The sequence below is a fragment of the Chrysemys picta genome, chromosome 24, assembly GCF_011386835.1.
Source record: "Chrysemys picta bellii isolate R12L10 chromosome 24, ASM1138683v2, whole genome shotgun sequence".
NCBI lineage: Eukaryota > Metazoa > Chordata > Testudines > Emydidae > Chrysemys > Chrysemys picta.
Genome location: NC_088814.1, coordinates 12,642,548 through 12,658,107, shown reverse-complemented (window position 1 = coordinate 12,658,107; position 15,560 = coordinate 12,642,548). Strand labels below are relative to the sequence as shown.

General features: G+C 61.0%; 1 protein-coding gene across 1 annotated transcript in view; it reads right to left on the bottom strand.

Annotated features, from left to right (window-relative positions):
* LOC101942890 (alpha-2-macroglobulin-like protein 1) overlaps nucleotides 1–15,560 on the bottom strand; it is a 57,316-nt gene that overhangs the window by 10,942 nt on the left and 30,814 nt on the right. The window contains exons 16-28 of the mRNA XM_065577633.1: nucleotides 14,888–15,082; nucleotides 11,746–11,869; nucleotides 10,651–10,780; nucleotides 9,842–10,067; nucleotides 9,472–9,598; nucleotides 6,397–6,518; nucleotides 5,789–5,840; nucleotides 4,758–4,832; nucleotides 4,174–4,350; nucleotides 3,619–3,700; nucleotides 3,183–3,339; nucleotides 1,880–1,954; nucleotides 1,111–1,267 (exon numbers count right to left, since the gene is read on the bottom strand). Of these exons, the coding sequence (XP_065433705.1) occupies nucleotides 1,111–1,267; nucleotides 1,880–1,954; nucleotides 3,183–3,339; nucleotides 3,619–3,700; nucleotides 4,174–4,350; nucleotides 4,758–4,832; nucleotides 5,789–5,840; nucleotides 6,397–6,518; nucleotides 9,472–9,598; nucleotides 9,842–10,067; nucleotides 10,651–10,780; nucleotides 11,746–11,869; nucleotides 14,888–15,082 (1,699 nt within the window). The remainder of the gene's footprint in view (nucleotides 1–1,110; nucleotides 1,268–1,879; nucleotides 1,955–3,182; nucleotides 3,340–3,618; nucleotides 3,701–4,173; nucleotides 4,351–4,757; nucleotides 4,833–5,788; nucleotides 5,841–6,396; nucleotides 6,519–9,471; nucleotides 9,599–9,841; nucleotides 10,068–10,650; nucleotides 10,781–11,745; nucleotides 11,870–14,887; nucleotides 15,083–15,560) is intronic.

Here is a 15,560-nt window from a genome sequence, read left to right as displayed (position 1 = left end):
GGACTACGCAGGTGGTTCCCCTCTGTGGGGGATGTCTCCCCAAGGCCTGGCAGGAACCGAGCACGCCAGGACTCAGCTCCAGGCACAGCTCAGTCTGATTTCGAATTGCGCCGAGGAGACGCACAGAGATCACTGGGGCATGGTCATGACGAGTGTGAGGGACCCAACCTGGGACTCCCAGCACCCCCTGGCCTCATGCCGAGGGCTCCTTCAGCTCAGCTCTGACGCGGTGCAGCGTCACCTCCTGCGTCCCCAGCCGCGCTCCCAGTGGGCCTCAGGCCTCACATGGGACCTCCCGCCCTCTGGGGAGCTGGCCCCAGGCTGCATCGCTCACACCACGGCTGGGCTGGGAGTGGCACAAACCCAAGGGCATCTGTGCAGGGAAAGGCTAGGGGAACTGGAGCTGGGGGACATGGGGCAGACAAGGGGGCAGCCAGAGACCTGCTTCCCTGTACAACCCCCTCTCCCAGAGATGGCAGGGCCTAACCGGCCCCAGCCCTGGCCCTGGCCCCAGCCCAGTGCAGTCCGTTTCCCTCCCAGTATTAACCGGGCCAAGCAGAGAAGCCTCGGGCAGGGACTCCCCAGCTGGGATGTCCCCAACACAGGATGGGGCTGGGATCCTCTGGCATCTACCCAGGGCTCGGTTATGGCCCGTTCCCCTTGGCAGCTAACTACGCAAGGCCCTGCGCCACGGACTCTGAGCCCACTGGACCCCGTCACACTCCTGGCCCCGGGCGCGTTAGAGGGCTGGGTTGGTAAATGGGGCTTTACCCCTCTAGGTTCTCAGCTCCGATCCCCCAGGCTGGCAGCGACCCAGCCTCGTCCCCCTTCGCTCCGTGCGCTGGGCCCTGGGAAATGGCGGGACAATCTCACTCCAGCTCTGAGGGGAGAAGTGTCCCCACGACGGAGCCCAGCGCATCGGCCCCTCGCTGGCAGCCTCAGCAGAGACCACGGACTGACTGGGCCACGGAAACACAGCTCCTCTGCCAGGCTGAGGAGATCCCGGGGCAGGGGGCACCTGGGTGGGTAGGGCCGTGGGGGGCAGCTGGCCCTGCCCTGTGTCTAGAGGCCAGCAGCAAGGGGAGCACTAGAGCGAGGTGCTGTCGGTACCGGCGCTGACGCTGTGCTGGGCCAGGCGCTGCAGAAGGGCGTCCCGCAGCTCAGTGCTCCCCGCCAGCCCGAAGGCGTAGGCCAGCAGCGCCTGCGTGTAGAGGTCGCTGGTGCTCGACTCCCGGAGGCACTGGAGGGCCCTGGTCACCATGGGGTCCTGGGACGGGGGAGACACCGAACAGACTCCCCGTCAGGCTGAACCGGCCAGAGGAGACGTCCTGCGCCTGGGCACGTCCCCCGGCAACCACCCCATGGGGCACAAATACCCCCTCCCGCCAGGCTGTTGTCACCTCCCCCGACCCATCCCCCCATCGCCACCCACACCCTGCACCCCACAAGCCTCGCCAGACCCCCTCCCCCAAGCGCTAGACACTGAAACAGCCCAGCCCCTCCTCAAGCTGCTGAATCTTCCTCCGACCCTGACCCCCGCCGAACTCCCCACACCACCCTGACCCCCACCTTGGTACCAACCCCCCCGGACTTGTCAACTTCCCCTCCTCCCACCAACCTGCCTCTCCACTGTCCCCCACAGCTCCCTGACCCCCACCTTGGTACCAACCCCCCCCGACCTGTCAACTTCCCCTCCCCCCACCAACCCGCCTCTCCCCTGCCCCCCACAGCTCCCTGACCCCCGCCTTGGTACCAACCCGCCACTGACCTCTTGACTTCCCCTCCCCACACCAACCCGCCCCTCCACAGCCCCCAACAACACCCTGACCCGCCCGAATCCTGCCGGCCCCTCCCCTGGGACAGCTGGGCTTGGCCTCACCGTGAGCGGCTGCCCCAGCTCCAGCAGCGCTGCCGTGATGTAAGCCGAGAGAGAGAGCTCGTCCACCACGCCGCCCTGAGGGGGATGGAGACACCGGGAGCTGGCTCAGACCGAACTGCAGGGCTCGTTGCCCGGAGCAGGTGAGCCGCTGCCCAGGACAGGCCCATTGGGACAGAGAAGACCCGGCTCCAGAGCTCCGAGTGGCTGCGTTTGTGTCCTGCCTCCTGCTGGGTCCTGTCAGGCCCATCTGGGTCCCAAGCAGCTGGCCCAAGTCATGGCAGCCAGGGAGGCCACAGGGTGGCAGTGAGTTCCACAGCTTTGTTATAGGGAGAGGCTGTAGCTGCTCCATTGTCAAGGCTGTATAAAATTTCAATATAAAATCCTTTCTGAGCCCCCCTGGAACCAGAGGCTGGGAAGTTGGTTTGAACTGACATTTGCCAGATTTCCTGTGAAGACCAGGGGCCGTTTCTGCAGAGGCTGAGGGAATTGCCCCTCACTGGGTGAGTTCCTGCTCATTAAATTGTCCCCCCATGCAGAAATCTGGCTTTGCGTAAGATTTGTCTCCTTCTAGCTCCCAAACAGCCGGGTACAGCCCCGGCCCCTCCCGTAGTGTCCCGGCTCTCTGCAAACTCCAGGGCAGTGGCAAGAATTGGGCTGTGACTTGCGCTGGGTGGGAATTTCCTCCTGAAATGATTTCTCGACAGACGATGCAGTTTCCACAAAACCAAAACTTTGCAGGAAAACATTACTAATGCTGAAACGTTTCGATTTCTGTTGGGAAAATGGAAACGCAACATTCTACTGTGGGTTGGCGGGGACCAAATCGCAGCCTCGTGGGTTGGCGACCTGAATCTAAACCTTCCACTGCAAACCGGTTCAACATTCAGCTGCACCGGCCTCGTGCCCCCATTCCCCCATGGACTCGGCTCCATCGGACTACATCTCCCATGATGCACCGCGACCACCCTTCTGACTGAGCCGCATGGGGAGTTGTGGGAGTCACATGACTTCAGGGCTGGGCTGGGCCCTGCCCCTCAGGCTCTCCGTGCCAGGCAATGGGTGCGGGGTCTGCTCAGTGCCCGCGGGGAGACCGGGCTGTGCAGGAGCCAGGGGGGCTGGGCCAGGGCTGCTCCCTCGTTCGGTGCAATAACCCGCTGCCCCGGTCGTTCCAGCCATCCAGCCATTGCTAAAAACCCAGGGAAATCCCCAAAACCGACATGAGTGACAACAACCAGCTGCCATGAGGGGCCCCCACCCCCTTCCCCAGCTTGTCCCCTCCTCCCCCATCCCCCCAGCCTCCCACCTGCAGGGCATTGTTCAACAGCTTCCCCACACTGCGGAAGCAGCCAGTCCCCAGCTGGTGACGCTGCAGCCACCTTAGGGCGTCCTCTAGGTGCTTCTCGTCGATGGAGATGTAGGCCCTGGCCTGGCCAAAGGACTTGAGAACGAAGGCCGTCAGCCTGGGTGGGGAGAGATCCCGTGAAAGGGACACTCTGCAGGAGATGCTGCGGGCCAGGAGGGAGGTGCGTCGGGGACGGAGCTGGGGGTCAGCATTGTGGGGGGTGAGCAGAGCTGTGAGGGGCGTCCAGGATGGGAACGGGGGGATTTCAAGTGTGTATGTGGGGCAGAGCTGCGTGGGGAGCAGGACTGGAATAGCAGTGAGGCTGGGGGTCAGGCTGCAGCCTGGTAGGCCCTGCCCACCCAGAGCCCTGACTTGCCCGTGCCATGCGGCCCCTCACCAGGTGTTGCCCCTGGCGTCTCTCTTCCTAGAGGCGCTGTAAGAGCCGTCATTGTGCTTATAGAGCAGCTCGCGCTGATAGCCTGCAGGGATGGGAGAGAGACAGCGAGTCCTGGATCCGCTCACCCCCAGGGGCTAGAATCCACCCCCAGCCTGCGCCCCGTGGGGCCCACTAGCCCTCCCCTCCTCCACAACGCTGAGACTCAGAGATTCCAGGGGTCGGTTAGAATTGGGGGATGGAGTTAAGGCTGAATAGGGCCCTGATCCCCCAAAACTCCAGTGCCCGAACCTGGGGCTGGATCCCAACCAGCGCCCCCTAGAGGGGAAAGGGCTCCTCTCCCATTCCCTGAACCCTGAGTCAAACAGTCCTTATGTCCTGTGCCTCAGGACTGGTGCCCCAGAAAGGAAAGGTCAAGGATCTAATTCCCTGACCCCCAGAGCCAGCCAGGGCCCTGATCTGGAGCTGGATTGGAACCTGGGCCCCAAAGATGGCTTGGACAGGGCCCTCGCATGGCCCCGCCATGCCCTGAGGGCACAGGGGCGGGAGGACACTCACCTCTCCGGAGGAATCCCTGGGCCTTGTCTTTGATCTCTGGGCTCAGCTGCCCGCTCTTCTCCAGGTACTGCTGGATGTAGATGTTGGGAGCGAACCGGACCATGTTCTCCTCTCCGGATCCGTAGGGCCTGGCCAGCAGGTGGTCTATGTTCTGCAGAGCTGTGCCCATTATGTCTCCTGGCACCAAGGGAGTCGGGGGAGCAGAGAATTACCAGGCTGCACAACAGCTGCCCCGTCCCTAACACCACGTCAGTGGAGCCCTGGCACGCGGGGGCCAGAGCCCCCAGTTCAATTCAGACCTGGTGTGGTTACGTGGATACGTGGTGATGAATGGCCAAGACGCCAATGCCCTGACACAGCTTCATGGCATCACCGCGTGAGTCTATTGCCTCTCGCTGGGGACGAGGCCCTGGAGCACAGACTGCAGGGACCAGTCCTGCCCTGGCCCGAGACACCCACTAGACCTCATTGGTCTTTTCCATCCAGGATGCCCCGGCCTCTCTGATCAGAGCGCTGGGCCACAGATGGGCTGAATGGCGAAGGGCACCGCGCCCTGGCAGGGATGGGGCAGGGGAATTCCTTACCGTGGACAGTCACGTGGGCCTGCTCGGACCCCGCCAGGACATTCGCTGGCAGCTGCAAGGAGATTTCTTCAGAGTCTGCATAACACAAAGGCAAAGACACACCGTTAAAGGCCTGTTGGGAACCTCCCCGTCTCCAGCCAATCAGATACCTCCATTCCTCACCGTCTGGGGCTCTCGCCCAGTCACAGCCCCTCTCTCAACCCCAAGCTCCCCCAACCATGGCACATACGTGCCCTTGAGGAGAAGGGCTGGGGGTTCTCAGTAGAGGGTCCTGCCTGTGGGACTCGGTCCCTCTCCTGGCCCCAGAGAGCCAGTGTGACGAGCTCTGCAGGGAGCATCATACACATGGGGACCAGGCTGCAGGGGAGGGGAGCTGATGCAACATGGGCCCAGTCATAGGAGCCGACTTTACCTGGCGCCGGCGGGTACTTGCGCCCCTCCGGCCCTGGCCCCGCTCCAACTCCACCCCTACCCTGCCCCCATTCCAACCCCTTCCCCAAATCCCCATCCCTGCCTCCTCCCCTGGGCGCGCCGCATTTCCCTTCCTCCCCCCTCCCTCCCAGGCTTGCCGCACAAAACACCTGTTTCGCGGCAAGAGTGGGAGGGGGGAGAAGCGGAGCAGCGGCAGCAGGCTCAGGGGAGGAGTGGGAGGCGGAGGTGAGCTGGGGCGGGGAGCTGCCGGTGGGTGCAGTTTTTCCCCATGGGTGCTCCAGCCCCGGAGCACCCACGAAGTCAGCACCTATGGGCTCAGTGAGACTCGGGAGCAGGAGCCGGACATGCTCGAGCCTTCGGCCCACGGCAGACAGTTCCATAACTGCCCACTAGGGGGTGCAACTTCCCCAAGCAGCTGGGCCTGGACCCTGTCCCAGGCAGGACATTGGCCTGGATGCCCCCTGGTCCGGTCCGGCCTGGCGGCTCCTGTGCCCCTAGCTGGGCCATCCAGTGGCTCAGCCATCACTGACGTGCCGCAGCCAAGAGACACCCCGTGTTAGTGACACCCACTGAGCCCCGCACAGGCGCTGGGATCCTACCTTCCTGGCAGAGCAGGGAGCTGTGCGCCTTCTCCTCCAGGATCCCCCCCGGCTGTGGGGAAGGAGCATCAGACAGAAGGTCAGGAGAAGGAACTGCGCACGTCACAGCCTGACAGGGCCTGCTGGGTCAGCCAGTGCCCCTAGCCAGGGCAGGATCATCCCCTACAGCCCGTGCTGTGGGGCTCGGGCAAATCCAGCTCTCAGCGCCCCAGCGATGGGGCTCCCGTCCCTTCCCCGGGGAGACTCTTCCCAGCCCAGCAGATCTCGCGGCTTCTTCCTCTTCAGCGCGGAGCTTCCCTCTGCTAGTTCCCTCCACCCCTTCGAGCTCTCCCATGTGTCACACTCAGCCACTCCCCTTGGGGCTAACCCCCGTCTCTGTCTGCCCCAGGACTCTCCTGCCAGCTCCCTGATCTCGCTGGGACGGGGCCGTGTGACGGGGCAGTGCAGGTTGGGGTCCGGGACGTGGACGGTGCGGTGCTGGGACATTATTTTCTGTGGCAGGACAAAGAACAATCACAAGTGCAGACTCGGCCCACGGCCCCCAGGGGGTGAGACCCAGGCCCCGGATCTCCCTCCGCTCTGCCCAGAGGCCCCGACCAGACACTGACCTGGACCAGCAGGGGCTTTATCACGGTGTCCACTCGCCCCTGGGCCGGCACCACAGCCAGCTCGTTGCCGCACAGCTCCTCGGTGCGCAGAGCCTCGGTGCTGACGGTGAAGTTCACCTCCCCTGCCGAGCAAGGCGGGAGACACCCCCGTTAGATAGCCCAATGCTCCTGCCTGAGGCAGAGAGGAGCCCATGTCTGAGGGGGCAGAATAGTGGAAGGAGAAGGGGAAGGGTAGTGAAGAAGGGAGAGCAAAGCAGAGGAAATGGAGAGCAAGAGAATGGGGTAGAAAAGAGAGAGAAGGAAAGGGGGGAAGGGAAGGACGGAGGGAAGTGATGAGTGGAGTGTAATGGGTTTCTTTGCCTTAGCCCTTGTGTGGGAACAGCGAATGGCCACCCAGAACCTGCCCCCTCCCTGCTGAAATCACTGACAGCTGCGTTCAGGGGGGGAATCTCAGAACGTGACATCGCAGCAGCGGCCAGCGGGACGGCAGAGGGGTCCTGGCCTACAGGGCTCGGTAAGTCAGACTGCTGGAAGCGTGTGGGGAGAAACTTTGCTCGAATCTGATGTAGTTTGTTAAGGCAGGTAAGAACAGATTTAAAAATTTGATTAAAGTTAATGTTTAAATTAAATATACACGAGTTAAGAGGGAAGGTACTGTACATCTGGGTCAGACTTGGGTTATGAGGGATTACAGGTATCGGTTGCAAGGATGAAAAGATACATACATATCACATAACCAGCATAGACCCAGATTGGGGTGCAAGGGTTTTTAAAGTGTCAGTGGATAAGTGGGCTCGGGTACGCCACCCATGGAATGAATAAGGAGTCCAAGTCAGTATCGGTGTAGCGGATAAGTACATGGGTGGGGTGCGTCCCTGGATCCGTCAGGGAAGGAAGTGGGTTATTTCCCTGGTCGGCGGTCTCAGTTACTCAGTGTGGGATTGACAGTGTCCTGTGATGTGTTCCATACAAATGTCTCTGGACCACCTGATGGTGTCGGACACCATGAGCTGTCTCATGAGCCGGGCATAGCGTCGACTGACTCCGCATGCTCTCAGAACCGGCTCGTTGTGGGGGTCCCACGAGCCCAGGGCTCCCATGATCAGGGCGTGTATCTGGACTTCGAGCCCTGGGCTCTCAGAGTCTCAGCCAGCGGGGTGTACTTTGATGCCTTCCGTGCTCGGGCCTCGTTGAGGGCCGGTGACCGGTTTTCAAAAGGCACCGTGACGTCTATGATGAAGACCTTCTTCTTTTCTGCATCCGTCATGACGATGTTGGGTTGCAGTCAGCTGTCTGTCCCGGGGATGGCGGAGTCGAGGGTGATCTTCCCCAGGGACGGCGGGATGGCTTTCACCAGCCGGTTCTGGATGGTGTTGTGTCGGTGCCGCCAGACTCCGCAGTGCTGTTTGGATCCACACAGGACGTGGGGCAGGGTCTCGTTTGCGTAGCCACATTTCCTGCAGCGCTTGTCCCGGTTGCCGTGGCGGATGGCTCCCTTGAGGGGGACGCAGTTGAGTCAGGCCTTGTGGACGAACGGCCAGTTGGCGAACCTGGTGAAGCTGCCCCGGGGAGGAAGTGGTTGCTGGCGTCCCACTTGCTGGACACCTCGAACACCTTGCCCTGGTCTGGCTTCCGCTTGAGATTCTCGGCATAATGGTAGCGGATGGTGTCCTTCAGGGTCCTTTCCAGCATAGCTCTGGCGGTCGGGGTGACGATGGTGTGGTCCGGGGTCTTTAAGCATGGCACCAGTATTCCCAGCTCCCGGCGCCCCTCGCACCACTTCCAGCAGCAGCCGATCCTCTTACCCAGGAGTAAACGTCTTCTCCTTATTTTTCTTGTAACCATTTCTGACTGTTATGCCCCATTCCTTGTACACACTTAAAATCTCTCTCTTTGGGCTTGTCTATACTTACCGCGCTGGTTCGGCGGCAGGCAATCGAACTTCTGGGTTCGATTTATCGCGTCTAGTCTGGACGCGATAAATCGAACTCAGAAGTGCTCCCCGTCGACTCCGGTAATCCTGCTCGCCGAGAGGAGTACGTGGAGTCGACGGGGGAGCCTGCCTGCCGGGTCTGGACGGCGGTAAGTTCGAACTAAGGTACGTCGACTTCAGCTACGTTATTCACGTAGCTGAAGTTGCGTACCTTAGTTCGATTTGGGGGTTTAGTGTAGACCAAGCCTTTGTGGTTCATGAATGTGTTTGATTGTTTTATCTAATCCAGTGTGTTTAAATCCAAGTGTCTGGGCAACTCCATGTGGGGTGACAGGACGAGTGCATGGTATTCTTGTAAAGGAATATCGGCCGCAATGTAACTTGTATTGCCAGGAGAGGGCAGGGGAGACAGGACAGACCTTTCTGGAGGAAGATCTGGGACTGGGGGATGTTGGGGTCACCCTGCAGTATAACCCAGGTTGGCGAGAGCCAGAGTGTAACCCAGGAGTGGCAGGCAGGCTGCAGTCACACACCGACACTCAGGGTGCGGCTTACACGCTGGGGCTGGGTGTGAGCAGCCCAGGTGGGAGCTACTGAAGGCACCCAAGGGGGCCAGGCAGGGGTGACAGAGCTGCTTATTAGTCTGGATTGTGCCCTGCTATGGCGCAGTGGCTCAGCGGCAGAGAGACAGTGGCAGCTGGGAGCCAGCTGCAGACAGCAACAGTGGAGGCATTGCCAGTGAGTGGGGCCGAGCTGGCTCTGTGCTATACTGCTAAGGGGAAGTCCCAGATTTTGAACCCGACCCTTGTTGCTGCCAGCTCCACCTGGCAGAGGGGTTAACGTGAAAGGGGATTTTCTGCTGGGGTGTCCTCGCCGCCCCTCCCCGCAGCTCTTCCCGTCCCTTCCCCTTCCCCTCGGCACCAAGCCCAAGTGATCCTGTTCTGTGCCCTCCTCCTCACTCCCAGCACAGAGCCTCCAATGCCCCTTACCCGTCTGTCCCCCAAGCAGAGCCTCCATAGGCCCTTACCTGCCTCCCAATTGTAAAGGCTCCAGCACCCCTTCACTGCCCCCCCTTGCAGAGCCCCCCACCCCTTCCCTGACCCTCCCCTCCCCTCCGGCACAGAGCCCCCAGCGCCCCTTACCCAGGCTGCTCACTGTCACCTCCCACTGGAAGGTTTTCCCTTCGTCTGCACAGAGGCAGCTGGTGTAGGCACCGTCCTCGGCCGCCTGCACCTGGAACTGCACAGACTCCGCCAGCGTCACTCGCACCTGTGGGGCCAACACGAGAGCTCCCTTAGGGCTGTGGGGGACGCGCTCACATGCACAGCTCCAGCCGAGATGTGACCCCTCTGGGGTTCAGGCCCCCTCACCGCGATGTGCTGACCCCAGTGGTCACAGGATCACAGCCAGTGACTGCCGGTGCCACTCGCCGGCCTGCGCCGCTGCCCAGCTCCCCAGCCCCAGGTCATCGGCCGCAGCAGACCCAGCCGGTCAGCCCTGGGCGGCACTCACCTTGATGCACTGCCGCAGGTAGTTTAAGACGGTGGCCTTTAGGGTGAAGGTCTCTCCCCGGATCACGGAATATGGCAAGGCCAGCTCCACAAAGAAGGGTTTGAAGGCCGTGAAGGTGGCCGTGGGCGAGAGCCCAAAGCCGACCTCCGCTGTGCAGAACATCCCAGCTTTCCACTCCGTGATGGTGTCGGGCACCGAGACTGGGACGTCCTTGGAGCCCCCCTCGCTGGACCGGGACGGACACAAACAGAGCGTCAGACATGCGGCCGCCCCCTGGGAAGCTCCCACGAGCACAGCCACCGGAGATGTCCCTGCCTAACCCTCCGCTGGGCTGGAGCCTAGGCAGTGGCACAGAAACAGGCCAATCCCGGACAGCAGAGAGGAGAAGAGCTGTCAGTGTTCCCATCTCGTCCCCTCCTCTGCCCCACGCCGGCTAGCGCAGAATCCTTCCCTGCCCCATAACTCTCCGGGCTGAGCTCAATGTCCCACGGGATGGGGTTCCCCCCTTCCGCAGCCAGACACGTCTCCCTGTCAGGGGGCTATTCCTGGGTGTCTGCCTCAATTCCTCCTGCTCGGATTGACCGGCCACTCCCACTTGTTCCCCATGTGCCACCCTCCATGCCCCCGTCCGGGGGGTTCAAACCCCTCCCATGTTCTCAGCGTCGGAGCTCCCGGGCACCGTGTGGGAATGAAAACCCCACGAAGGACATTGGGGTCGGGATGATAAACACCCTGCCGACCACGACAGGATCCAGGGAATGGCCTGCAGGCCACTCCGCAGGGACGGTTTGTGATACCTCCTCACTCACCCCACAGGCACCAGGTCCCACAGCCACGTCTCTGTGAAGTACGCATGTGGCACTGGCTCCTCCTGGGTGCAGCGTTCTGGCACGGGCTGGGCATTGCTCACTGGGGTCCCTGCTGCACTAGCCACACTTGCTGCCCCAGGGATCATGCCAAGAAAAGATACAAAGGGGGGTTCAGGGAGCCCCACGCTGGTTTGCAGGCAAATCCAGACAATGATTCACGTGTGTTTGCACCTGCAAAGTCTTGATGTTTGGGGACACTTCGGGGGCTGCACGTGGCCCCCGGGAGCTCTGAGAACTGACCCCTGCTGGCAGGGCTGGGGCTGGAGGGGGTGGGGCTGGGGATGTCCTACGTGCAGCACACGCTGGTGGACTCAGCACATGGGCAGGAGCCAGGGAGTCCTGAGCTCAGTCCCAGCTCTGCCACGAGCAGCGTTAAGGGTACGTTGCACTCCCAGAGCCCTGCACAAAGAGCCGGTAGCCAGGCAGGTCAAATCATTAGCCACACTGAGCAGCTGGGACATGGAGGCCTAGAAAGGCTCAGTGCGTTTCTACCGCAACCACTGAGTATGAGTGGGCATTGCAAGACTTGATGTGATCATCTCCATAACAGTCAGCTTGACTCTCAGATCCCAGGGCAGCACGTGAGGCTGGAGCTAGAAAAGCCATTGGTCTCCGTGTGAAGCGAGTGTATCTGGGCTGGAGTCACTGAGAGACAGGCAAGGAACAGGCCGATGCCACGGTCACCACCACTTGGCACATGTGATTAGCATGTGTATTGGGGTGGTGCCCGCAGGAGGTCGGGTACTGTCCCTCCACAGGCAGCTACAGGCCCTGCCTCAAAGAGCCTCCAGCCGAAGGGGGAGGAGCAGAGCTGAATTGGAAGGGTCAGATGATCACGTGTGCCCAGCTCCCACTGAGAACACTGGAGAACCCTCCCACCCTGGCCCCATTGAAAACAATGGAGAATCCCCACACAGGATCAGAACCCAGGTTCCAGGCCCGATCTATGAGCCCACAGGGCCGTCTCCGCTCAGAGGGCAGAGAGGGCATTTGGAATTGCTGATCAAGAGGGATGGAAGTGCCCAGTCCACTGACCTAGTGAAGACAATGCGGGGCCCCGCCCGACAGCCGAGGTTAGGACAGCACGACGTGTTATATAGCGTTTATGTTCACATGGCTCCTTGGTGTTGGTGTTGGTGAGAATTTTCAAAGCCACATTCTGGGTGAGAAGGAAGACAGAGGAAAAAGCATCCGGAGCTGCTAAAAGAGGGGACTGTGGCATCATACTTTCGCGTTTCTCCTCCCCCATCTACGCTGGAAGCAACAAGAACACTGGGAGGACAAAGACTTCAACTGAGGAGACTGGTCCCAGGCTTAAAAGGGGAAGCCTGTGTGTTAAGAACTGTAACCTCGAGTGGGGTGAGAACACGGCTTGATCCAAGTACTGCCTAGTGTAATAAGGTTTAAGATCTAGACTGTGTACTTACCTTTTATTTTCTTTGGTAGCTATCTCTGACCTTTTGTGCCCACCACTTATAATCACTTAATCACTATCTTTCTGTAGTTAATAAATCTGTTTTATATTTTACAGAAAACAGGGTGTTTTGGTTGAAGTCTTGGGAAATCTCAGCTGAGGTTATAAAGGCTGGTGTGTGTCCTCTCCACATCGAGGGAGGGGCGGACTGGGTAATAAACTTACACTGGCCAGGCTTCTGACCAGGGCAAAATGGTACAGTTCCGGGGTGCAAGGCGGGGAGCTTGGGAGATTGGCTGGTGCCTTTCTCTGTGTGATTTGTATGCGGCTCTGGGAGCATTCATGCAATCTAGCTGGGAGGGGGGCGGGGGGGGGGCTCCACATGCTGTTGTGCTGAATGATCACAGCGCCTGGAGGGATTTGATGCTTGTTACTAGCAAAGCACTGTGAGAGACAGCCCAGGCTGGAGAGTGAAGGGGGCACAGCAGTATCCCAGTTCCAGGGTGTACCCGGGGATCCCATCACACAGAGCTGTGCCTGCCACAGGAGGAGAGGGGCACATAAACCTGAAAGGGTCCAGTCTGCCTCAGTCCAGCCCTGAGCAGCCTGCTTGGATTCTCCTAACCGGGGGCTGGAGGCTTTGCCCTTCCCTCTGCTCGATGCTCATTCCCTTGGCAACCCTCTGCAGGAACGGCAGCGTCTGCACGTGGCTCTTACAGCCCTTGAAAACGTCGCCCTCAACCCCAGATTTCGGTCTCAGGCAAAACTGCCCAACGGAGCCGCTGCAGAGCGGAGGCTATGGGGGGTGCAACCCGCAGCCTCCCAAACCTGCCCTGGGTGGGGCCTGACCTCACAGCCCGTGGGCACCCCGGCGATCCACGGGCCACAGCCCGTCCCCTGGCGCCCCTCGGTCACTGTGACACCAGACTGCCTGCAAACCCGCTGGCTCCACGGAGCCCCAGCCTGGCTGCACATGCGCCTCACTCTCTGGGGCCTCAGTTCAGTCCCCCTCCCCTCCCCATCAGGGCAAAGAGCATGATGAGAACCCGGTGGTCGTGTAAACCCATTTTATGAGGGGGGCTGTATCTTGCCCCCCCCCCACTCAAATGACCTCCCATGTGGCCCACTAGCCCCTCCCTGCACTGCCATGAGGCACAGCACATCTCAGGCCAGGCTGTGGATGTCAGAGCACTCAGACACTCCTCTTTAAACAGCCAGCGACACTCAACCTCCGCTCGAGCAGAGCTGCCAACCCCCTGCAATGTGCAGCACCCGCCCATGGGGCCGGCCGCGCTCCCCGAGCTCCACCCGCGGCAGCATCTGTCTGGTCCCCTGGTGCCCAGAACCCAACGCCCCCGCCCGCCTGGGGAACAGTTCTGGGGAGTGACTTGGCCACTGGGCAGCCCCTAGATGCCGCGGTGCACGCGGTGCTGGGTGCCATGGGCAGCACGCTCACTGTACGGGGCTGCTGGCAGTGGGAGGGCGGGTCCCGGCCCATTCCACTATGGCCGTCTGACTGAGCTCCCACGCCCTGGGGAGGCTGCCAACACTCAGAGCAGCCCCCAGCTGGGACAGAGCCCCGGTCTCCTGACTCCCAGCCCCTGTGGGCTTTGGGAGGACGTCGTCCATCCCTCCCTCTGGTGGGGCAAGATGACATCACCCTCCGCACCCATCCTCCACCCCCTCCTTTCCCCCTCCGCACCCATCCCCACAACTCCCTCCTTGCCCCCTCTGCACCCATCCCCACAACTCCTCCTTGCCCCATCTGCATCCATCCCCCACCCCCTCCTTGCCCCCCTGCACATTTCACTCAGGTGGCTTCCTCCTCCTCCAGGCTGCCTGGGACCGGCAGGGGAACACTGGGAGCACCAGAGGCACCATCTCCGGGAGCTCTGTTCCCACACCCAGTGCCACCGCAGGTCCTGCTGGCCGGGAGGAGCCATTTCAGGAAAATCCTGCTCTGCTCCCATGGCCCGGGCTGGAGCAGGCTCAGTCGCTCTGTGGCGAAGGCGCGCGCAGGCCGGTCGGCACGTAGGAGGGGATGGAGCAGGCGCAGTGCAGAGGGATTCCTCGCAGAATAATGCTGCCAAACTCCAAGCCTCTGATTGGCATGTGGGTCCTGCCATTCCCAGGAGCTTCCCATGCAGCCGAATGGGGGCTGCATGTCATGGGAAAGACAAAGGGCACCTCCCTGACCCAAGGGCGACCTCCCGGTCTAGGGTCAAGTCTCTGCTCAGAGGCAGGGAGCATCTCAATTAAACAGCTTCATTTTATCATGGGAAAACCGAGTATTTTCCCCACCTCCCCTTCTGAGCAACTGCTGAGCTGTGTTAGCTGAAACCCCTCAGAAAGTTCAACCTGAGGCTGACCCCTGGCTGGGGAAATTTCGGCCCCAATCGTTTCAATCTTACAAAGTTACAAGAACTGAAAACTTCTAACGGGAAGTGCCAGAGAATTGTAACTGGAGGTGGTGCTGCCAGCCCCACATGTAATATCCCTGTGCCCAGGAGCGAGGTGGGATGGGGCGTTCCTGCTCCCTGGATACGCCGGGGATCTGTCTCAGGGCCTGGGCCGTGTCTGAAGGTGGCTGGGGAGGTGTATCCCAGGCCTGAGTTTGCTAGGAGCATCCCTGGGGATTCATTGGAACAAGCCGGACCATTTGGTGGGATGTTGCCCCTGGTTACCAGCAGCTCTGGGCACATCGGAGCCAGTTTAGTCCTTTCAGACTAGAGGACTGTGAGGCCTGGCCAGGCCCAACCCTACCTTAAACAGGCTGTAGGCATTAGGCAGTCGGGGAGTCCAGCTGCTAGTCCCTCTGCGACACCTCCACCTGCCAACGCGGCAGTTAAGAAATGGAACCGCACCGGAGCTACCAGGGTCCCCATGATAACATGACTCACGCTCTCGCACTGCATCGGGATAGTCTCCTTGGGGAATATAGGGGAGCAGTTTATAGACCTAAAGACAAACACAGACATCAGCCATGAAACCAAGACACGAGCTACCCCAGAGCCAGCTCCTGCCCCTCCTCCCACTAACACATCACCCCACAAACCTTCGCTCTCACCCCAGCCTCATCTCTAGCCTGGAAACCTCCCCCCATCCTGCCCATCCCCCATCCCCATCCCCCACATGGGCGTCTGTCCCTGCAGCTCCTGCCCCAGTCCTAGGACAGGGACCCGCGGCTCCCAACATCCTGGGAGAACCTGGGAGGAGCAGGTTCCCCCCTCTCTCTGTGGGGCAGCGAATGGCTCTTAGCGCCCCTCCCCCACTCTGTCCGGATCAGAGAGGGGCTGCATCGGGGGCTGGCCCTGGGACCATGGCTCACAGGGACACATAACTCAGCCCCTGGCCCATCGAGACCCATCTCCTGCTGCCCAAAGGGGCTTGGGAGGCTCCACTCGCCGTGTACAGAGCCCGTGAGCTCCTGGATGGC